Raw genomic sequence first — 24,720 nt, 5'->3', positions numbered from 1 at the left:
TGGTTGTCAAAGGTCAAAGTTCAAGGTCACTGTGACCCCACGTCTTTCCATTCCATGCTCATGAACGTGATCTCTCAGCAACGTCTTGAGGGAATTTCTTCAAATTTGGCTCAAACATCCACTTGGACTCAAGGATGAACTGATTTACATTTGGTGGTCAAAGGTCAAGGTCACTGTGACCTCACAAAATAATTTTTTGGTCATAACTCAATAACTCTCATGCTAATTATGACAACATCTCACCCAAATGTCTTATTGGATAAAATAATAAAGTTATGACATTTTATATCCAACAGTTTAAGGTCAACTTCACTGTGACATCATAAAGTTTTGGTTACCACTTTAGCTGGCGGGGGTGGGGGGGGGGGATAGATCTTGGGTCATTCTACAAAAATGCTGGATGTGCTGTCACTTACTTTTGAAGACATCAAAATCCTTTAAGAGAACAGGTTACAATTGGGCTCCTAATGGTCTTACAGCACATTGTACTCTCTTGAACCAAGGTAGAGTGTATAGCTTCCAGGACCTAAAAGACAAATTTAACCTGCAGGACCAGGATCATTTTATATATATACAAATCAGGAATTTTATAGACAAGACATTCCCGAAAACTGATCGTGCAATGGGAATGGAAATCCTTTGTATTTTCCAGAATGCGTATGATGATGGTAGTTACCGGAAGCTGATATCTAGGTTGTATATGGCTCTTCAAAATCTAAAAGGTGACCATACTATGAATATTAAGGAAAGATGGGAAGCAGAGGGAAGCTCCACGATATCACCAGAAGAATGGATCAGAATATGTGGTCAGCAATGGAAAATGACGAGTTCACCATCCTGGAGGGAATTCAGTTGGAAAAATGTGACTAGATACTTCTGTACTCCAGCGCAAAGATCTAACTTCTCTCACCAATCTGTATGTTGGAGGTCATGTGGAAATGCAATGGCAAACCACTTCCACATCTTTTTGAGTTGTCCCTCTGTGGCTCCATTTTGGAAGGAAGTACACGAGGTCCTGGAGGCGGTTTTTATGATGGAAATTAGTTTTGATTTTAAAATACTGTACTTGGGAGATATAGAAGAGTTGCATTGTGTGAAGCGAGACGAATATATTATGTTGAGAGTGATGTTAGTGGCCAGCAAAAAGGCAGTGACTAGAAAATGGCTAAAACAAGATGTACCAACTGTAAATGAATGGATAGATCTAATCCACTCGATATATGTAATGGAGACAGTAACATTTAGACTAAGAGCTCAAGCTGATTCCTTTGAAGATAAGTGGTTGAAGTGGCTTGCCTATGTGTCGGATATAAGACCTGACTTTGTATAGCTGAGAAGAAACATGGTGGAGTGTGTACACGCTTATAAATGAGAATTGTATGTGGGTGCGAATGAATGACTATGTGAATGTAGATGAGTGCAAGATTGAATGTTTAAAGATCCTCCCCTGTCTTTTTCGTTCATTTATGTTTGTTTTTCTTTTGTACTGGTTTGTTCTGTATTGTTTTTTTTGTCATTGAAAATAATAACAATAGAAAGTAAAGGACAAAAAAAGAGAACAGGTTACAGAATAGAAGCCTTTGGTTTGCTGCAGCTGGGATGCTAAATGGGAGTAACCCACTGATGACATTTCTGCATTCCAGGTTGAAGTTGACCAATGAGGAGATCCGTCACGCCATCTTGACCATGGATGAACACGAAGACTTACCTAAAGACATGCTGGAGCAGGTACCAACACACGCACGCACGTACGCACGCACGCACGCCCCTCTCTGCTCCCTTTCCCCGGGGAGCTCCACCTCACTGGCCCCTCTCTGCTCCGTCTTCCCGGGGAGCTCCACCTCACTGGCCCCTCTCTGCTCCCTCTCCCCGGGGAGCTCCACCTCACTGGCCCCTCTCTGCTCCCTCTCCCCGGGGAGCTCCACCTCACTGGCCCCTCTCTGCTCCCTCTCCCCGGGGAGCTCCACCTCACTGGCCCCTCTCTGCTCCCCCCTCCCCGGGGAGCTCCACCTCACTGGCCCCTCTCTGCTCCGTCTTCCCGGGGAGCTCCACCTCACTGGCCCCTCTCTGCTCCCTCTCCCCGGGGAGCTCCACCTCACTGGCCCCTCTCTGCTCCCTCTCCCCGGGGAGCTCCACCTCACTGGCCTCTCTCTGCTCCCTCTCCCCGGGAAGCTCCACCTCACTGGCCCCTCTCTGCTCCCTCTCCCCGGGGAGCTCCACCTCACTGGCCCCTCTCTGCTCCCTCTCCCCGGGGCACGGTGCTGTGGCACCCACCCACGGCGCACCCCAGCCAGCTTGGCGAGGTGAAGGTGAAGGTGAGCACGGAGCTCCTGTCCAGTTTGTTTTCATATGTATATATGTTTTTGCTGCTATGATGCCTAATTTTATTTCTGCTTCTATTTCCATTTCTTTTTTTGTTTTCATTGTACAGCAGCACCTTGTAACTCTGCTTTTGATAGGCGCTTTAACGTTGACTTACTTGTTGCCATCTAGTGGAGGAACATCTTCATAGCAATCAAAGAAAGGAACGGCAGAAAGGAAACAGCTGCAATTACAATTAAATTATCACATGACATCAGTAATTAATTTAATATTCAAACACCTAACCGTGTGTGTGTGTGTGTGTGTGTGTGTGTGTGTGTGTGTGTGTGTGTGTGTGTGTGTGTGTGTAGCTACTCAAGTTTATTCCTGAGAAAAGTGACATTGACTTGTTGGAGGAGCACAAAAATGAGTTGGAGCGCATGGCCAAGGCAGACCGATTCCTCTATGAGATGAGCAGGTACACACTAAAACACACACACACACACACACACACACACACACACACACACACACACACACACACACACACACACACACACACACACAGACACAGGTGTAGTTTTTGCCATTTATTCTCTTTCCCTCTTCAGAATCAACCACTACCAGCAGAGAATCCAGTCTCTTTACTTCAAAAAGAAGTTTGCTGAGAGAGTGGCTGAGGTCAAACCTAAAGTCGAAGGTATGTTCTATCCATGCCACTGCCATGTGTACAATGATATACTCTAGGGCATCAATGCTATAGGGCGTGTCCCTCTCATGTCTCTGTGGCAGAGAGGGGGGTCCTGTCCTCTCCGCTCTTCTCTCTGTGCTGGTACCCTCCTCTCAATCTGTAAGCTGTCCTCTCCACTCTTCTCACTGTGCTTGTAGCTGGTACCCTCCTCTGAATCTGTAAGCTGTCCTCTCCACTCTTCTCACTGTGCTTGCAGCCATCTCTCATGCATCCAGGGAGGTGGTACAGAGCCACAGCCTGCTTCAGCTGCTGGAGGTGGTTCTAGCCTTCGGGAACTACATGAACCAAGGGCAGCGAGGAAATGCCTTTGGGTTTAAAGTGTCAAGCCTCAACAAGATAGCTGACACCAAGTCCAGCATTGACAGGTAAGATGCACCACACACTGGTTTCTACCGTACTTAGTTTAAGTTATGAATTAAGATTATATATATATATATATATATATATATATAATTTGCTGTGAGCAAAACCATACTAGTATTTTTTCTAGATCTGTGTACAAGAAGGATGGAATGTAGGTATTGTTTGACTGGAGAAGTTTCAATACTAGTTGTTACTGGGTTATTTCGCCGATACCTTACAGCAGTGGTTCTCAAACTTATTTGCCTTCAGTACTGGAGTGATCAGAATCAGAAAGATTTTGATTTTGATTCTGATTTTGTTATGGATGCTGCAATTCTGTTAAAATATGTGGATATGCCATAAATGCTTTATTGTCAAATGTATATACGCTATGTGAGATTGAGTGTGTGTGTGTGTGTGTGTGTGTGTGTGTGTGTGTGTGTGTGTGTGTCCAGAAACATTACCCTGCTCCACTACCTGATTACCATATTAGAAGAGAAGTACCCTAAGGTGGCAGTCTTCAATGAAGAGCTACAGAATGTTCCAATGGCTGCTAAAATCAAGTAAGTAAATATATATCGTACTAATATAATTAGGCAAAAGTTTGGGCGGTGGCGGCATCTCTTATCTTCCATGCCGTGTGTGCCTTTGTCCCTAGTATGACAGAGTTGGAGAAGGACATGGAGAATCTGAGATCTGGTCTGAAGAGTGTTGAGGCGGTAAGAGAGCTCAGTAGAAACGCTGATAGTGTAGATACTGGAAAGGCATTCTTAGAAATGTGCAAAAATGTGCAAAAAAAAGTGTGTACATCTAAAATTACAACACTTTGTCACAAAATAACTCATAGAATGCATTGAACATCACATATTAATGATATCCAATAGTGTAGGCTAAGAGTGTGCAAGGCTGGACTTTTTTCTTTAATGTTCTCAGTAAGTTTTATGCTTTTTTTTTCTCGAGTAAGTTTAATAAACCCATTAAAACCCATTGTAAAACATGTTTTTCAAAATTAATAATAAGATAATAATAAGATAATTATGTTTAAATACAGATGCAGACATTTTTCCAAATCTGTGTGTCAGTGTCTGTGTGTATGTAAAGTTCATGGCACACCAATCAAACAATCTACAACAAACACAGATGTCTGGTGTGCCATGGCTGTCTGTCCTTGTTTGGAGATGTTTGGAGATGTTTTCGTCAGGTTCCACATGTTCAATCCTTGTTTATCTGTGTTTAGCCCATGGCACACCATGGCACACCATGGTGTGCTACGGGCTTGATTAATGTCCATGTCTTGCAACCAGGAGCTGCAGTACCAGCAGGGGCGCTCCTCTCAGGGTGCATCTGATAAGTTTGTCTCTGTGGTGAGCCAGTTTGTCACCGTGGCCTCCTTCAGCTTCTCTGATGTAGAAGAGTCCTTCAACGAAGCAAAACAACTGGTGAGCGGGCAAAGTTCATCATTGATGTACCTATGATCAACACGTCCTCATACTGAAACGACAGAATCATTCCATTTCCAATGACTCTTAAAATAATGATATGAGCAAAACGGTGGATGCGTGACCCCACAGCCACAGCTGATGTACGGCGTAATACAACAAGCAAGCGTATATATCCCGAACATTGATTTGTTTAGGTGGAGCTTTCTTTTAGGTGGCTGAATTAAGGTTTTTGGCTCCGCTCTGCTGCTCCTAACTGGGAGCGTGCTGGATGCATTCTACTGTGAGGAGGCCACTGACTATCGCTGATAAGTACCTCATACAACCCCACGTCAAAAAATCCAAACTATCCCTTTAAAGACCGCCAGATGTCGCCACTACTTCCTGGTTATAGCCCCCGACTCTTGCGTATGCACCAGTGGGCAAGCTCTGGGGTTTTCCTAGAAGTAATCCTGAAAGCTGTGTAGTTCCTCGAATGGCCATTTGAGGCAGCTCGTGGAAGTGACGTTGTTCCCATTCACCCCCATGTTCAATGCCTCACTTTGTAACCGTAATTAAGCATCTTTACAGCCTGGACCCAAACACTGTTTTGGTCTATATAGCTCATTTCATCTTTTCATAACAACTGTAGGGGGGGGGGTCGTTTTTTATATAACTCGCCCATTTAGAGTAAAATAGACAATAGAAAATGGGGTGATTGACAGGTCGCCTGTCCAGTGATCGCGCAGCTTGCTGATCATGGACCAATAGCAGGTGGAGCCGTGGTTCTGGGAAACCGCCCATCTCACGTGAGCTGCGTAAGGACCCCAAGATGGTGACAGGCAAACCCTTTTCTGCAAAATGTGAGTCCAAAAATTAGTGGATGGCTTTGTCCATATTATTTAGGTCAGTGCCGTGGTCTGCACTCCCGCATGCACTTACTCACACGGCCACAAGAGGTCGCATTCGTAAACATTGCTCATTTGAACCACCTTGAAAATCGACCAATGTTGGTGTTTTCCTTGTGAGGACGGCCTGCTTATTATCCAGATTAATTTGGTCCCATTTGCTCATCCTCGTCTCTCTCTCTCATTTTCTCTCTCTCCTGTTTGTTTCTACCTCAATCTCTCTCTAACTCATCTTCTACCCATCTGTGTGTGTCTGTGTGTGTGTGTGTGTGTGTGTGTGTGTGTCTGTCTCTCTCTCTCTCTCTCTCTGTCTCTCTCTCTCTCTCCCTCTCTCTCTCTCTCTCTCTCTCTCTCTGTCTCTGTCTCTGTCTTTCTCTCTCTCTCATCAGTTTGGACAGGCGCTGAGACATTTCGGAGAGGACTTGTCAAAGCTGCAGCCTGATGAGTTCTTTGGGATGTTTGATGCTTTCCTCACAGCCTTCTCAGAGGCCACGCAGGACAACGAGAACCTGAGGCGGCGTAAGGAAGAAGAGGAGAGACGGGCGCTCATGGAGGCACAGGTTAGAAAACATAATACTCCAGCACATTTTTTATTTATTTTATTTTATTTATCCTTTATTTAACCAGGAAGGTCCCATTGAGATACAATATCTCTTCTGCCAGGGAGACCTGGTCAAGATGGACAGCAAAAATAAAAGGTTTCATAATAAAAAATACAAACGGGGACAAATAACATCACAGAATACACAAAGAAACACAACAAGCAAACACAAACTACAAGGATTAAAGGCTAAAAAGAAGGGCTAAAAAGAAACTTGACAATCGCACATTTCACATGCAATGACATTGTTCTGTAAAAACAGATTTTAGAGTATTTTTAAACATGTCAAGAGGGGGTAAAGATGTCATGTTTAAAACACCTTGTAACTCGTTCCAGGCATATGATCATATGATGAGCACATATGAGCATTGACGCAGACACACCTATAAATCATTATTTAAAGGGATAGGGGAAGCATAAACATTTTGAACTTTGTTCACCAGACGCCTGTACCACGAAGCAAGATTAGTGGCTTAGCGAGGTAACTTCAGGTTTAACCCTAGGTATGCCGTACCACGACACTAGTTAACTTCTTACCGAGATAGATCACCATAGCAACTTACAGTAGGCCTATGCTCTATGGCTAACCTGGTCTGTAGCAGGTTAAGATCAAAACCCATGAAAGACCCACCTTCTTACCAATCAGCTCTCTGGAAACAGCGAGTCCATTCATATAGGATCCCCATATGAAAAACACATTGCATTCAAAAGAAAAAGACAAAAGAAAGAAAACAACATGGCTCCTTTTGAATTAATTGAGGACTGATTAGCCTTGCACTTGTTGCAGGATTTAAATTAAGCCCTACTTACCACTTTGGAATATGTTTTTATATATTAATTTTTGTGCTCCCAAGTAGGCTAGATACGTTTGACCCCGCCGATCGATTGCAGTTGAACGGTGTTGTGATCGACACATTATGGACTGTACTGTATTACTTATATGTTTGAATGTGGGACATTTGAGTGTATTGCCTGTGTTTAGATATGGCCTCACATTCGGGGGAAGACAGAGAGGACCAAATGGCTGGGTCACACCCGACAGATACCAGCACAGCTGGGGGCCAAGCCTCAAAGGATTCCGGCCATTGTTTTATCTCTAAGGGTAATCAAGCCATAAAAACCCCTTTTCCCTTGCCTCACGTTACAGAATGGGCACAGTCCAGCTCACAGAGCGCTATCATTGGCCAGAACCATCACAAAAGACACATGACAAGCCAATGAGAACCCTTCGTGACTTCCCCATACAGTGAGACAAAACTGTTTGGAAAGCAGTTTAACTAAGAGTCTACAGTATGAGTCTCAACTAAGCTTTCGTGCGCAGCGGAAGGGTCTGGAGGAGCCAGGAAGCCAGCTCCCCTCCCCCGCTCGCTGCACCCCCTGCGCTGCAACAAAGGCCTGACCAGGGCCTCAGAAGGAACCAGGCCTCACTCAGAAAACGCCTACCAAAGGCCAGCCGTAAGTCCCACGAGACATAGCATGCTTACACTGAGATAGTTATACTTAATCTCAGTTTAATTTAAGTCGGTTTAGCGTTATAAGTCGCAGGGAAAAACCTCCTTACGCTTCCAGACTTACCACAGCCTGGCATAACGCCAGCTGTTGACCAAGCTTCCAGGTAAGAACGCCTGACTGACGACCCTCCCCGCGCACCGCACGTGCAGGAGAAGAAGAAGAACGCCACACCGCAGCAGGGCAAACCAACGGCTGCAGAAAGACACACCGTGGCCCCAGTCGCAGAACCCACAGCCGACGAAGGACGCAGAAGACCCACCGTGGCTGGCATCCAGCCACAGCCGCAGCACTCCTTCGACTCAACCAGCAGAGAGACTGCACGTCCACCCCCGGCATCGTCGACCCCCATCAGACGTCCGCTGCATGCTTGCCCAGGCCAGATCGCACGTCGGCCCCGACGTCAACTCAGCCAAACCCACAGCGCACAGGACAGCCGTGCCAACAACGGAACGATTCACTTAGCAGAGTGAATCCGCGTGAGAGTTTATGGTTTAATGGTTCTGGGCAGAGTCAGGGGTTAAAATGCATTACCATGTATGTGTTGATTACAGTATCCTGTATGTTGATGTACAATGTTTCGCACACTGTTGAATGATATAGACGCCTGAAGGTGAGCGCCAAGTTCAGCACGAACTTAGCGGCCACCAGTGGGCCACTCTCCTCTCTCCCTCTCCTTCTCTCCCTCCCCCACTCTCTCGGCCTCCCAGCTGAGCCCGTTCAACCGAAAGGGCTAGGCTTGGAACGGTCTGGAGGTGGTCAGAATGTCTACCCGCAAAAATACAGTTAAGCTGAATTAGAGAGTTTGATTAGTCACTCACACAGAGTGACCCAGGCTAGGCAGGCAGAGTGATCCCTTCCTAAATTCGGCAGAACCGCCATTTTGGAAAGGAGGCGGTTCCAGACCGCCCCCCAGCCACCTCTGTCTGACCGAGTCAATCCTTCCTCAACTTTGGCAAAACCGCCATTTTGAAAAGGAGGCGGTCTACACACGATCAGCCCGCCTCTCAGCCAATCCTGTGATTACATCACAGAGACAGCCAGAACGAGCCACTCCACCTTCTCTCCTACCTCCTCCTCTCTCTCTCACACACACCCACACACACACACACATACACACACACACACACACACAAGTGCTAATTAACACCCACATACTCACATACCCACACACCCAGGCCTGCCAGCCAGGCAGACTTAAAGCACACACACACACACACACACACACACACACCCACACATACAATTGATAATGTTTGTTCACATTAGGTATTAGCTATAGATGTGGTAGAGTATTAGTCATAAAAGTAAATGTGATGAACTGATATTTTAATCATTATGTTAATGTCAATTGATATTGTGATTTATTAAATCTTTTTATTACATAATGCTATGAATCTTGGTGGTTATTCATGAGGTATTTTATCTGTGGAAATCTGTGACAGAAGCTTACGAACTTTGACCTTCAATTAACTGTACAATGTACACTATATCACTATGAGACTGATATGACAATTTGGTTTGGTGTCTAAACAAGTCATAACTTGACTTTTAGACAGGTCTGTAGCCTTAACTACAGTGGTGCCCCGAATCTTACAGAGAATACAATATTTTCTGTCAAATCTAATAGATTTATGAATATTAATAATTCATAATTATTAATAATCATATTTCATAACCAAACCAGCTCCTGCGAGCACAACATAAATGACGCCCCGTTTGAGGATTCTAATATCAGTATTTCCACAGATATGATATGCATGAATAATAAAAATTCATAAATTTTTGAAAAATCGAAAATTTTCAAATTTTTCCAAAATCAGGTTTTCTATAGCGCTTTGCCAAGCAAATCACATGCGTCAGAAGACACTAAAGGAACTCTAATCATAAAATATGGAATCTTCCCATAATCTTAACACAAGTTAGGATTTGTATTGAAAATTTCTGAGCAAAACCGTCCCAAAGACAACAGCTCAGTTTAAAATCCTTGATTCCATTTTTTATGTTAGAAACCACAGTTAACAAACTGTTTTCCACTGTGCCTTCAACCTAAAATTATGAGAGATAGCAATGTTCCATCTATCAGAGAGTGATCTTTAACAGAAACAAACAGTGCTGCGCATTTTAAAGTGGGACCTTTGATGCTAATTTGAAAGTCACACCCTGCCCCCCCCTCACATTAGCATTCAAAAACATTCACCCTGTCTCCTCCAGAGCCAGAGACAAAGTGTAAACAAAGCCCTGTGACCACCAGTCACAGTGAATTTGCATGCGAAAGACAGGCAGGCACACCCTGCACCTGATGACACTGACAGCAGACACCAGCCGAGTGACAGCTGACAGATGTCAAACTAACTGCATGCAATTGGCAGCTAACTCACAGAGAGACTGTCACATTTGGGCCATTCTTTAATTAGGATTAGTAACTGTGGGCATTGACGGCATTGATGCCATAGCAACACGGTGAGTGCACACACCTTTTGCTTAAAATTGACAGCAGTAAAACAGCTGCTTGACTCATCGCAATGAGTTTGCGCTGCCACAAGATGGTCAGCGCTGAAACTTTCTTTAGGACGGCCGCCACCGACTTGCAAGCGGTAGCCGCCTCTCTCATCTGCCCGCCCACAGGAGGAGCAGATGAATTTAGCATTGTAATGCTAACACTAGCGGTCCTAATAATTCCATTGGGAATTATTTTCTTTCTGCAAAATCGCAGATTCCAGGTGCAGGACGCTGCGCATCAGCGGCAGACCACTGTCTACCAGACGCAGATAGGCAGACTGCGCAACAGCTGTCAAGCTACGCTGCAGGCCAATCTGGGTCTGCATCGACAAGCCCAGGTCTGCCAAACAGAATTAGCCCGACTGCGTACCGAAGTTTCCCGGCTGCAACAGAGCCAAAAGGGCATGCAGTCCGGATCCACGGCGGCCCTCGGACCCAGAACGGTCCCCCTCTCGGGTCGCACTGCTCCACCAACCACCCGAGCAGTGATCGCACGGCTAAACGCGAGAACGGCCAAGCAGCGAGAGCACCAGAAGGCCTTAACCCCGCCGGAACCGGAGGCTGACACGCCTCCTAGGGCTAGACCAACCCCTGACTCGAATCAGACCCCCGCACACCACTTAGCGCCCGCGCTGGCAAGCAGCCGCGCTGCTAGACATCGCGACACCACACCGCGAAAGGGGGGAGACCGCTCTCACAACGAGCAAACTGATTCAGGCTATTCAGCCCAGCAGTCGTCATCCGATTCCGAGCTCGACTTCCATGCTTTTGACATACCAGTCAGTCATTCATCCGAGCAACCTACGTGTAGAATCAGACGTTATTCACGCTTTCATCCAGCTCTGACTTCCACCTCAGAGCACAAACTGCTGACAGTCAAACGACTTGACAGCGACATTTCCGGTTATGACAAAACGATCCACACTGCAACCCCCTGCAGGGAGGAACGTGTGTCTTACCGGCTTTCCATTTATCACGCCCGGGGCGAGTCGATCGACTACCGCCCTGTGCGTTATAAACCGTCATTTGCTCAGGCCACCAGCGGGTGCGCTGATGAGTCAGATCCAGTCACTAAGTTCCGGCAGATCCACTCCGCTTCCCAAACAGAGAGCGTGACTATGATGAGCAGGGGAAACAAACAGCATTCACAGCTGGACACAGACCAACTGCCCAGTTATGCTAACCTGTCATTCAGAGAGGATCCTGCTAGGTCTTTCTCACAAGAGGCTATCCAGCCTCACTCATTTTCTAGCTCCTGTCCACCAAGGAAACAGGAAGTCAGCTCTTCCACCCCTCCCCCCGAAAGGGGGGACCCCGGGCATGATGACATTAGTCGCTCTTTGGTGCCCAATCGGGCAAACGGCCACTCCTTCTTGCAGCCTCTACTGCCAAAACAGAGTGATTCAGGACTCTCTCTCCGAGAAGCAGAGTCACGCTATCACTTACTGAAGTCAATCGCAAACGACATTGACTTGTTCGATCCCGCCAGTCACGAGGTACACTTGACCGATTATCTCAACGAAGTCGAACGTGGTTCGCAGGCTCTGCCACACGCCTCGCCGCGAGAGAAAGCTCAACTGATATGGAGCACGAGCTCAAAGCACGTGCGTGCGTTTATCCAAACGCAACCTTCCCATATCAGAGATGACTTTGACAAGCTTCGCGAAGCCTTGGGCGAAGAGTACATCCTTACCCAGTCGTCAGCGGCGGGGAGGAACGCGGCCTTACACGTCAAACAGAATTACCAGGAACATCCTAGGGATTACTTTAGACGCTTGAAGAAGATATATAGTCAAGGTAGAAATGGCCCGGATCAATCAGACGTGCCACGTCTCAAGGAACTCTTCCTAGACGGTCTGCATGACTCGGTGCGCCCATCCGTAGCCCTAGACGCACGTTGGTATGACCGAAGCATGCGCACGGTCCTCAAAACCGCCTCAATAGCGTGGGAGGTGGAAACCGAAGCAAAAAGCAGAAATGGCCAGTTTCAACCCACCAACCGCGTGTGTGTGGACCCAGAGACGGTACCACACACACGCTCACCACGCAGGCCAGACCACCTGGTTCTGCCGGACAGAGCCAAGGGGGGTAGCTGCTGCCCAAAGAGACATCACAGTCACGCCACAGGGCGCGAACGGCGTGAGTCTCCTCAGCACACTAGGCCCTCCACCCAATTAGACATCCGAACGGGAGCCAGACGCCTGACGGGCAGGGTGGGCATTCAAGCCACCAGAGGCCCTCCCAGGAGATGACATCAAACTCGGTGAAGGGCGGGTGACTGGACGCAGCCACCCTGTCACCCCTGACAGTCACCTGTCACTCGGCTCTCACCCTTATCTCTATGTAGGCTAGATGCATTGTCAACGCTGTGCTGTGAAACATAACACCTTTATGGCAGGCAGACCACATCAAAATAGGACAAAGCTTGGCACATGGCTACACATAGACACATAGCACAACACTGCTGGAATGCAGCACACATTCAAAATCACACCCTGTCACCCTCTCTCTCCTTCTCTCCTCCTGCCCTTCCCTGTTTACCATGTTGATTTTGAAATGATGTTGTGTATGTGACCTTAAGGTTGTATTATCTATATGGTAATGAGTCTAGGTATGGTTAGGAGTCTGCCCAGAACCAAACCTGAACTATGAACGGCCTGAGTATGACACTTTGATCCCACAGAACAGATGGACATGGACCAAAAGTTACAGCAAACTGTCTGTACAGCCCTTCATCCTCGCCTGCGGACCGCAGGTCGACCGCAGTCCACAGACGAGGAGGGGGGATGTTGTGATCGACACATTATGGACTGTACTGTATTACTTATATGTTTGAATGTGGGACATTTGAGTGTATTGCCTGTGTTTAGATATGGCCTCACATTCGGGGGAAGACAGAGAGGACCAAATGGCTGGGTCACACCCGACAGATACCAGCACAGCTGGGGGCCAAGCCTCAAAGGATTCCGGCCATTGTTTTATCTCTAAGGGTAATCAAGCCATAAAAACCCCTTTTCCCTTGCCTCACGTTACAGAATGGGCACAGTCCAGCTCACAGAGCGCTATCATTGGCCAGAACCATCACAAAAGACACATGACAAGCCAATGAGAACCCTTCGTGACTTCCCCATACAGTGAGACAAAACTGTTTGGAAAGCAGTTTAACTAAGAGTCTACAGTATGAGTCTCAACTAAGCTTTCGTGCGCAGCGGAAGGGTCTGGAGGAGCCAGGAAGCCAGCTCCCCTCCCCCGCTCGCTGCACCCCCTGCGCTGCAACAAAGGCCTGACCAGGGCCTCAGAAGGAACCAGGCCTCACTCAGAAAACGCCTACCAAAGGCCAGCCGTAAGTCCCACGAGACATAGCATGCTTACACTGAGATAGTTATACTTAATCTCAGTTTAATTTAAGTCGGTTTAGCGTTATAAGTCGCAGGGAAAAACCTCCTTACGCTTCCAGACTTACCACAGCCTGGCATAACGCCAGCTGTTGACCAAGCTTCCAGGCAAGAACGCCTGACTGACGACCCTCCCCGCGCACCGCACGTGCAGGAGAAGAAGAAGAACGCCACACCGCAGCAGGGCAAACCAACGGCTGCAGAAAGACACACCGTGGCCCCAGTCGCAGAACCCACAGCCGACGAAGGACGCAGAAGACCCACCGTGGCTGGCATCCAGCCACAGCCGCAGCACTCCTTCGACTCAACCAGCAGAGAGACTGCACGTCCACCCCCGGCATCGTCGACCCCCATCAGACGTCCGCTGCATGCTTGCCCAGGCCAGATCGCACGTCGGCCCCGACGTCAACTCAGCCAAACCCACAGCGCACAGGACAGCCGTGCCAACAACGGAACGATTCACTTAGCAGAGTGAATCCGCGTGAGAGTTTATGGTTTAATGGTTCTGGGCAGAGTCAGGGGTTAAAATGCATTACCATGTATGTGTTGATTACAGTATCCTGTATGTTGATGTACAATGTTTCGCACACTGTTGAATGATATAGACGCCTGAAGGTGAGCGCCAAGTTCAGCACGAACTTAGCGGCCACCAGTGGGCCACTCTCCTCTCTCCCTCTCCTTCTCTCCCTCCCCCACTCTCTCGGCCTCCCAGCTGAGCCCGTTCAACCGAAAGGGCTAGGCTTGGAACGGTCTGGAGGTGGTCAGAATGTCTACCCGCAAAAATACAGTTAAGCTGAATTAGAGAGTTTGATTAGTCACTCACACAGAGTGACCCAGGCTAGGCAGGCAGAGTGATCCCTTCCTAAATTCGGCAGAACCGCCATTTTGGAAAGGAGGCGGTTCCAGACCGCCCCCCAGCCACCTCTGTCTGACCGAGTCAATCCTTCCTCAACTTTGGCAAAACCGCCATTTTGAAAAGGAGGCGGTCTACACACGATCAGCCCGCCTCTCAGCCAATCCTGTGATTACATCACAGAGACAGCCAGAACGAGCCACTCCACCTTCTCTCCTACCTCCTCCTCTCTCTCTCACACACACCCACACACACACACACATACACACACACACACACACACACAAGTGCTAATTAACACCCACATACTCACATACCCACACACCCAGGCCTGCCAGCCAGGCAGACTTAAAGCACACACACACACACACACACACACACACACACACACACACACACACACACACCCACACATACAATTGATAATGTTTGTTCACATTAGGTATTAGCTATAGATGTGGTAGAGTATTAGTCATAAAAGTAAATGTGATGAACTGATATTTTAATCATTATGTTAATGTCAATTGATATTGTGATTTATTAAATCTTTTTATTACATAATGCTATGAATCTTGGTGGTTATTCATGAGGTATTTTATCTGTGGAAATCTGTGACAGAAGCTTACGAACTTTGACCTTCAATTAACTGTACAATGTACACTATATCACTATGAGACTGATATGACAATTTGGTTTGGTGTCTAAACAAGTCATAACTTGACTTTTAGACAGGTCTGTAGCCTTAACTACAGTGGTGCCCCGAATCTTACAGAGAATACAATATTTTCTGTCAAATCTAATAAATTTATGAATATTAATAATTCATAATTATTAATAATCATATTTCATAACCAAACCAGCTCCTGCGAGCACAACAACGGTGAGTGGAGAAATATCACTAAACCGGCGTAAAAAGTTTACATAAACGTCTTCAAAGCGCACGGTGCCGTGTGCACAACGGAGCTGAGGCTGACGTTGGGTTGGACATGGTCATACATGCCAGCAGGGGCGGTTCTAGGCCGTTTTTGGGTGGGCTTTAGCCCACCCAAAAATAGTCTCAGCCCACCCAAAAAAATAGAGGCAATTTTTTTTTTTTTTTTTTTTTTTTTTTTTTTCCCTCTCCTCTCCAAATCCATGGTGGTCATTAGTAGCAGTTTCTGACTACACAATGCACTGTGTGTGTGTTCCCCCCCCCCTCTATGTTCTTAGGGTGGGCTGAGACAAAAATTTAGGGGGGTTCAGCCCACCCGAAAAGTTTCTAGAACCGCGGCTGCGCAGGCGCTCCCTCCTCCATCTACAGTATCTGCCTAATCCCACATCACTTCACACAGGTCACACACACAGTAGCCTACAGCAGCGAAGTGGTCCTCCTCAGTCCACACAATCGTTCTCCCCACTCATGATCAATGAGGTGAGCATTGAGCAGTCAGAGTCATTAGTAGTTACTTAATTAGCGCATATTAGCTGTTCCTTTATATTTATTTTTTATATATTTTTATTTTTCCCTGTTTGATTGCTTGATTGTTTTTATCATGCATCTGTAAAGCACCTTGTGAAGTCCTTGGATTTTAAAGTGTGCTATATAAATTGAATTTATTATTATTATTATTATATTGATATGCAAATTAGCGCGTAACGTTGTTTCGTAGGCTAAACAAAAGAACTTGTCGCTGTGCCTGCCAGACAAACAGGTGGACTGGAGGAAGGTAGGTAGGCTACCATGGCACCAGCCAGCCATGTCATGCTAGCTCGCAGTGAAGCGGGTGTAAATGGATGCAATGTTTTTTGAGAAACATATGGCATAAGTGACAAACATTTTCAAACGGGTCCCTTGTTATCTGAATGAAATTAAGCCCTTCAGAATCGCAAGTGGCTGCTTTCTGCTGTCTGATGTGATGATGACGATAGCTTAACATGCGTGCATGGCATCACTTATGTCTTGCTGTGATGTTAGTTCAGTATCTCAATAAAAGTTCTTACAGGCTTGTTATTTCCCTCTAAGGGAGTGCAAGGCAGATATTTAAACAGCCTTGTTTGTGTACAGTACCAGTGGCATGGTAGAACAGACGAGTTGGCTTCCGCAATTTTCAAATGCTTCCGCCATACCGTCTGTACTTCGTGGGGGAGAATCATGCACCAACCGGAATGGGAAGTAGAAAGGCGGGTTTTCCGCTCATTAGTCCAATCAGAATTGCAGAAAGGCGGGTCTTCCGCTCATTAGTCCAATCAAAATCCAATATGCCGCATTTTTCGTGGACCCACGTGTCGTGATTGGTCGGATTCCGTCAAACTTCTTTCCTGTCTGAAGGTTTTTTTCCCAACTTCCTTGTGCATGTTCTGGGGGTGTAACGTACAGACTGTATAGTTGCATTCGCCGGATGTAGATGAGACAGTCTGTTTTAAGAGACTAGTGGCATGGTAGTAATAAAAAGGGATTAAGGACCAGGACCCCTGGTGGTCAGTAAGATGGGCTGGTTGAGCCTATGTTAAAATGATCTTTATTTATTATTTATTTTTGCTTTAAAACTATTTTTTAATTTTCTGCTTAAAGTTCATGAAAAAAAGTGGCATTCTTGTTTTTTCCCACAATAATTTCATAATACCATTTGTAATGCCACCGTTGTAGTGCTGTTGTTCAAAATTAAAGTACATTTTCTCAGATTTATTGGTGTCTTTCTAGTCACACAATTTAATAGTCAGTGTTTCCCATACACTGATCTATTTGTGGTGGTACACCCTACATAGATTTTGACCCCCACAAATACTGCCACATATTAATTTCAACTAGTTGACTGCAAACTCCTGCTTTAGTGCTTACAGTATATTATCATCTTGTTGGAATATTATTCCAGCCAATAAGTTAGGAAGTTCCCTTTTGATTTAATTTTACTTTTGTTTTGCCTACAAAGCAAAATGTTACTTTACTTGAAACTCCCCTGAAGTGATTTTGGTATTATTTATGCAAGCATAATTCTACCATAGTAACCTGTATGCAAAATATATATAGTATATATAGGGAAACAATTACTTTTTCATTGCTGTAAAACCACAGAACGGTAAAGAAGATATTGATGTGTGTAGTTCTTCATAGATCTAGTCTCTTCATTTTGATCTCAAAGTGCGCCAGTTTGATCCATTTTTACTTGAAACTGTACAAAATTTTCTCCCGGGGGGGCATGCCCCCGGACCCCCCTAGGGGTTCAGTGGTCCATGACCTTTGGGTGGGCTGAGCCCACCCAAAGCTCTGATGCTAAAACCGCCCCTGCATGCCAGAATAGCCTACTACATCTAAGCAATTTAATATGGGATCGGCCGCCTGCACACAGATTATTCATATCTAGGCTACTCCTGCATTTTGCAGCTGCAACTGTGTTGCTTTTGGCCTGTATGATGTGATTGAACTTCATATTATTTCCAGCATAGTCCTTGTATGAAATATGGAGATATGCGACTCTGCTGCCAATATAGGCTATGTGACCACAAAATAGGCTACTTTTTATCAATTAAATCTATGCCCGCACGTACCGTGTCGATTCAGTTCAGAAGCCTTTTTTAATTTTATTATCATAATTTTTTTATTGATAGCCTATTAGCCTATATGAATTATTCCATCAGTGCGACCAAACACATCATGAGATCATTATTATTCATTGAGCCTAAATGGTGTAAATACGCCTACGGATTTTGGAAATTTAGACTGAGATAGATTACACATTACTTCCACTCGCAAAAAAGACATGCAGGTTTTATTGAGTTTATTGAGAGGGTGAATTGAGCTGCTGTAGGATCATACGTGGAGGCAGAAACCGCTCTTCAAAGAAATGACTGATGTGAATAAAAGCGGTAACTTTAGACATTAGTCATTCGGTAACAGACTAATAATATCCAATGCGGATTTTGATTCTGACATACAGTAAAGCTTCGCTTTGATTTGCGCTTTGAATGAATGAGGAAATAGGCGTGTCTGGCGCTTTAAAAGCTGGAGCAGTCCATATTGCATTGTGATTGGCTAGTTGTTAAAAACCACGCCTCTTTTGTGGGCACGAGCTCCTGTGCACAAGCATTTTCATGTGCACACACTCTCAACTGGATTAGAAAAACCACTTACCGATTTGAAAACCAGAGTTATGGGTTTGTTAGATTGCAATGATCTGGTTAAGCCAAACCAGATCAAGGGACAGATCCTGGATCTGCTTATCCTACTTTGTGGTATGGGCCTCAGGTATCTGTCACATGGATGTTAAACAAATACAATACAATAATAAACTAAACGAAACCTGCCAGCTGTGAGCATCTTGGCAAATAATGTAGTATGTACCAAGTATTACCAAGTAAATGTTTTTCTCTGGCAGTACTGTACACAGACAACAACCCTAATGTTTTAGCAACACCACGTATTGAGATGACAACGTTTTTCAAAATGTTACAAATCATTTGCTTGCAGTCTTGTATAACATACTGAGTGAGTTATTATAATGCAATTGACACACAATGATTATTGTAAAAACAACATAAAATCACTAATAATAGGTCACTCCTACAACCTACAGTAATACTTAATGCATCTACAAGCAATTACAATAATGTAAATGTGAAGTTGAAAAATCACTCTTCCAATATAACTTCAGTGAAAACTTTAAGCCTCAGGAGGCATTTGCAAAACAGCACAGCATTTTACATAATTAGCATGTCCTTCTAATTAGATAATTGCTAGAACTCTATAGGAAATGAATGGACGCCCGGTGACTTAGTGTTGCTCACTCTGTGAACATACAGCATGGTAAAAATGTACAAATGTCTCCTAGCCATTTTGTCCTCATACCTACTGTGCCCCGCCTCTCTCTCCCTCTCCAGCTGAAGCAGAGAGACAGAGAGCAGAAGGCGAGGAGAGCCGAAGCGAGCGGAGGAGCAGAGGAGGGCGGTGACTTCGACGAGCTGGTGTCCGCCCTGCGGTCTGGAGAGGTTTTCGACAAGGACCTGTCCAAGATGAAACTGAACCGGAGAAAACACACCCTGGGCCCAGCACCACAGAATCAGAACCCGGGAAACAGCAGCCGAGAGAGACCAGCCAGCAAGTTAAACCACTAACAGCTGTGTTGTGGAGTAGTGAAGATGTCTTGTGACGTTTTGAAGCCCCGAGCCGTAGCCATCTTGGTTATTTAGCGTGAGACCAGGGCTTTCCCACAGAGCTGCAGGGCCGCCTGCTATTGGTCCCTGATCGGCGAGCTGCGTGATGATCACTGGACAGGTGACCTGTCAATCATGCCCCAAGTCTGCTTTATCATCTATTTTACTCAAAATGGGGCCATAATTTACAAAATTAACATAATTTGCTGAATTGTAGAAGACTTGAAACTAGAGATTGAGACCATGAGGTCATAAATCAAGTTCCCACACAGACCGACTGTATCTATACAATCAGAAGTGTTTTGCAGCCAGTGGAGTTTAGGCTCCGCCTGCTTGTCCATTAGAAAGAACTGCATTAGCTTCATTTTTCAGAAGTGGAGGTTGCCCCTTGGGATGGATGCACAGGAAAGCTGGGACATAAAGAGATAAGAGGGAACACATCAGGAAGAGAACAAACGTCTTGGGCACGTTTCTAGTTCTGTGTAAGTGTAACTCATATACCTTTGGACTCAAATGACAGAACTCTTAACAGTCCATGTATTTTTTTGTGAAGAATTTGTTTATTTTCATTTTCATTTTCCATTTGTGCAAAGGAAGTAATACAAAGACAAATAGATCCTTAATCCTTAACCCCCCCCCCCCCCTCATTTGTCTAGTCTAGTTTATCACAGTCGAGTCTCAAGGGCTCATATACATACTTCATATAAGAAAATACAGATATTTTGGAGTGTTTTGACATATAACTTGTGCAATAAAGGAGAAAAAAGTAGCAATGAAAAAGGTGACCTGTGCAGTGTCCAATTTATTCTGTGTTCTGTACATTCTGCACAGTGGATTATATGCAGACTTTATAGTGAAATTGACAAATATGGCATTTGCTATATTCCTTTAGACACATTTGGTGGTGGTGCCAAAGCTGCCAGGCTCTTTGAGGCATTGAGAAAGCAAGACGGTTCTAGTGCAAAGCTATGGTGAAGTGGTGTAGTGCAGGGCAAGCCTGGGTCTACCATGTGGGCAACCTGGGCAGGGGCCCAGGGGCCCTCAGCATAAAGAAAAAGAAGGGTGGGGGGGGGCTCATGTCGGGCTCCACAGAACTATGCCACAAAGCTCAGACCAATCAGAATGAAATAAAAATAGTTTCCAAGAAGATTAAGGCTAATGATTGATTGTTATTGGATGGATCCAGCCAGGCAAGTGGTGACTGGTGAGCCATTCATTTTTCCATATACATTTCGTAAAATGCTCAGTTTTACTTGGTCAAACCAAGCGATTCAGCTATATTTAAGATCACTCAGACAAAAATAAAATAAATAAAAAATAATCATAGTAATATTAATAACAATAACAACAATAATACTTTTTTGAAATATGAAAATGAAATGTTATGGGTGACAAACAAACAAAACATATTAATCTGGATGCATTCGTGCTTTTATTTTGAAGGTTGTGAAACACCCAAACCGGAAGTCTTACATCTGCTTATTCTAGTCAGCACAACGCATCTGAAAGACTAGGGGAACCGCTGCTGCCTACTTCCTGAATTGACGGCAGCAAAGCAAATGGAAAGCATTGCGAACAGTTGGCGAGCAGCAGCAACAAAGATTGCGTTATTGTTCCGATAAGCAGCCTGCGTGTATTACCCCGAGGCACTGGCGGCTCGGCTGCGGACGCGTTGCGGCGATGCTGGAGACTCCAGCGGCCTGTCCGTTTGAAGACATCCAGTATGAAGACATCCAAGTCGAAGTGGTAAATTCTCTCTCACAAACAACACCTTGGCAAGGGCGTTAGGTTGACTTCAGCTGGGGGGCATGTGGATCAAAACACACAGTGGCATACCACAGCATAGGCATATAGCACGGTAATAGCAATGCCACTCTGTTCCCCCATGGATGCACTGGAGAGCTAACTTCGGATTGAAACAAAAGAGCGTTTATTCACAATAGAAAAGTGCAGTGAGTTATTGGTAAGTGTGAAATGTACGTCAAGCTGAATGCGAAGGCAACATTAATCAAACCCATTTATGAAACATGGCAGTCTTCTTGTTTGTTGCCGAAACACCTTTGAACTGAAGCCATTAAAAGTACAGGAAGGGATGTTTGTGGTCTGTCACATAAAGTTGAACCAATCGCAATAAGCCAGTGTTTGAAGAAGATAGCCTACTGTGAAACCATAGCTTAGGAAGCTACCAAATACTTCACATTCACACCGTGGAAGCAGTTGAACTACTAACAGCAAAGCTACCCTGGGAGAAATGTATTTTAGGAAACTACAAGCTACACAGAAAAAGTAGTTCAAGCTGCTTTGTTAAAAAACAACATTAAATTGACAATGTACATGTATGATATATATGAAATAAAATATAATAGCCTGCAAAAAAGTCACATATCAGCAAAAATATGCCACTCATTTGAGTTTATTGCAACAGTTGACACCCAGTACATTCAATGTTATATTTTAGTTGTAAACAAATCTGGGTTCTTCTGGGTTTTGTTTTATCAGACAAATAAACAGTAAAGACTTGAGCACGATTTAAAAAAAGGATGCTCATTGTTTACTCATCGGATTTGTAACATAACAACAACATTAAAACAGACTATTCTTCAAACGTTTGTTTTATTTAGACAGTATGAACAGCTTGTCGAGCTTGAACGCTGCTCTTCAACTTGCACCTTTTGTTTTTATTAGAGCAGTGATTTTTTTTACAGTGCACCTGAACGCAACATGCAAGATACCCGCTGAATAAGTGTCCAAATGTTCATGTCATTCTGGCCAATACTCCACTTCTGTTATAACATTTCAGTCTGGAATATGGAATATCTTTCAATAATCTGTATGACTAAAAGGCTAAAAGTAATCTCATGTGTAAGAAATGACTGTTCTACATTGAAGTACAAATTTAAATAATTTTTTTAGGTTTAGGTTTTGGATTTATTTAGCTTCAAGAGTGCATTTTTGTTTGTGACCCTCAACACAGGCTTTGAGAATCCCAGGCCACTTACTGATACTTATGCTTAAATTAACCAACTCATATTCTGGTTTATTTCAAGAAAAACATTTTGGCTAGTGGAAATTCGAATTGGCTGGTAACTTTAAAATCTAGCAGCCATATTGGCAGGTGGTCAAAAAAGTTAATTTCAAGCCCTGCAGGGAGAGCAGGTGGTGACATAGGGTTAGGGAGAGTGAGTCAGAAAAGGATCAAATATTGGTGGTTAAGACTGAATAATGACATCACAACTAGGGATGTTCATTTTGAAAAATGTCCAAAATCGAAAATCGGGGAAAATTAACGATCAATTATCGATTATCGATCATATTAACACGTTCACTGCCGTCGACGAGTTAACTCGTCAAAAAAACAACAACGGTTGACTGCCGTCAACGAGTTAACTCGTCAATTTTTTTTTTTTTTTTTTTGACGGTGGGACGTGGATCAAACCCTTTTACATATCCTATAAAAATATGGGAGCTATTGAATGTGTATAACCTATTTTACTGACCCACTAAGTGGCGACAGTGCTCTCCAGACTGGAGAAAGCCGAGCAAAAACAGCAGGAAAAAGCGTGAGGAAACCATTCTCATGAAAATGGTTTGGCGAAAACGCTTTCGCGCTGGGAGCTGGCGCACAACGGTGGGGGATTCCAAAAAAATTAAACACAGCAGAAAGCCCAGAATCGCACGCAGCTTCATCCCAGCTCACAACCGAAAACCCAGAAACGAACGAGCCCGATCCAGACTCGCCCGACGAGCGGCCGCCAGGCAGCACAGACAGGTAGCAGAGACTCGCCTGTGACACACGCTGCAGCCACCAGAGACACACCCACGGAGGGAGGAGTTTGAAGGAGAGGGGGGTGGGGGTGCTGTTATTTTGGAGGAAATTACTGTTCAGAACTATTGTTTAGATGTCTGATGTCTCACTGATGCCAAAAATAAATGGTTAAAGTGACTGTTCTGCCTGTTCTATCGAATTTCACAAAAAGGCATTTATCTCAGCTTTCCTTCTCAGACGCTGAAACCATGCTGTATTCAACTGCTAATGCCTACATAACAGAACATGATAAAAACTAACTATTTTAGACAGAGAAAGCACACATTCTATTAGTTCTTTTGAGATATTTTGTGTTCACAAAGTCCTAGCAGAAAATAATCCTCGGCTCTTGAAAGATGAGCCAGAATCCTCAAAAAAAAACCTTGGCAGAAGCTACCTACAGTATTGGAAAAACTGTTGGCAGTGAATGTGTTAATAATAATATATATATATATATATTTTTTTTTTACAAAATTAATGCCTATGGCAGAAAATACGAAAGACAACGTGTTCTCCTCAATTAACTCTTTATTTCAATGTGTCTCCTCTCCAACACTGCTGTCCCCGGCGCATGCCGGTGTGAATTTCCCATGTTTAAAACAGTTTTGTTGGCACAAAGGCCCGTGCCCAGCCAGAAAACTAGAGACTATATGAAGCTCCACCTCACGTTAGTCGGCTGTGCAATGGAGTGGGGCCAGGAGGAACGAATTCCACCCAAACCTAGTCCGCAAAAAAAAATAAAAAAATAATAACAATAATCGATAAGAATTCCACATGATCGATTCCATTCCTTAACGATCGATTTTCGATAACTGATGAACATCCCTAATCACAACTGTTAATTTAAAATTTGTTATTCCTCTAAACCTGACTTTATATATATATACCGGTATATATATACAGTATATATATATATACATCCACACGTAGATACAAATACATATGTGTATATATATGTGTGTGTGTGTGTGTGTGTGTGTGTGTATATGTACTGTATGTGTATATATATATATATAATATATATATATGTGTGTGTGTGTGTGTGTGTGTGTGTGTGTGTGTGTGTGTGTGTGTGATATTTGATTTTGTCTGCCCAGCCCTAGTTTGAGGCTGAAATAATTGTGGGGTGGTGGGAAAATGAATCCTCCCAATATGGAAGGAGACATGTCTTCCTGTCTTCCTGTCTCCCCACAAACCCACACCTGTTG

General features: G+C 44.6%; 2 protein-coding genes across 2 annotated transcripts in view; both read left to right on the top strand.

The window, feature by feature from the left end:
* The window catches only part of LOC310772634 (disheveled-associated activator of morphogenesis 1-like), a 40,447-nt gene extending 19,986 nt beyond the window's left edge, over positions 1-20,461 (top strand). Inside the window, exons 17-25 of the mRNA XM_083632482.1 lie at positions 1,644-1,728; positions 2,673-2,779; positions 2,913-3,001; positions 3,249-3,417; positions 3,850-3,957; positions 4,053-4,113; positions 4,699-4,833; positions 6,110-6,280; positions 19,435-20,461. Of these exons, the coding sequence (XP_083488608.1) occupies positions 1,644-1,728; positions 2,673-2,779; positions 2,913-3,001; positions 3,249-3,417; positions 3,850-3,957; positions 4,053-4,113; positions 4,699-4,833; positions 6,110-6,280; positions 19,435-19,668 (1,159 nt within the window). The 3' untranslated portion in view covers positions 19,669-20,461. The remainder of the gene's footprint in view (positions 1-1,643; positions 1,729-2,672; positions 2,780-2,912; positions 3,002-3,248; positions 3,418-3,849; positions 3,958-4,052; positions 4,114-4,698; positions 4,834-6,109; positions 6,281-19,434) is intronic.
* Positions 20,462-21,268: 807 nt separating this feature from the next.
* LOC310772829 (mitogen-activated protein kinase kinase kinase 7-like) overlaps positions 21,269-24,720 on the top strand; it is a 43,457-nt gene continuing 40,005 nt past the window's right edge. The window contains exon 1 of the mRNA XM_083632758.1: positions 21,269-21,453. Within this exon, the coding sequence (XP_083488884.1) occupies positions 21,388-21,453 (66 nt within the window). The 5' untranslated portion in view covers positions 21,269-21,387. The remainder of the gene's footprint in view (positions 21,454-24,720) is intronic.

Source organism: Poromitra crassiceps (assembly GCF_964638095.1).
Source record: "Poromitra crassiceps genome assembly, chromosome: 3".
NCBI classification, from domain to species: domain Eukaryota; kingdom Metazoa; phylum Chordata; class Actinopteri; order Beryciformes; family Melamphaidae; genus Poromitra; species Poromitra crassiceps.
Note: the sequence above shows the minus strand (reverse complement) of the source record. Positions and strands in the feature narration are given on the sequence as shown.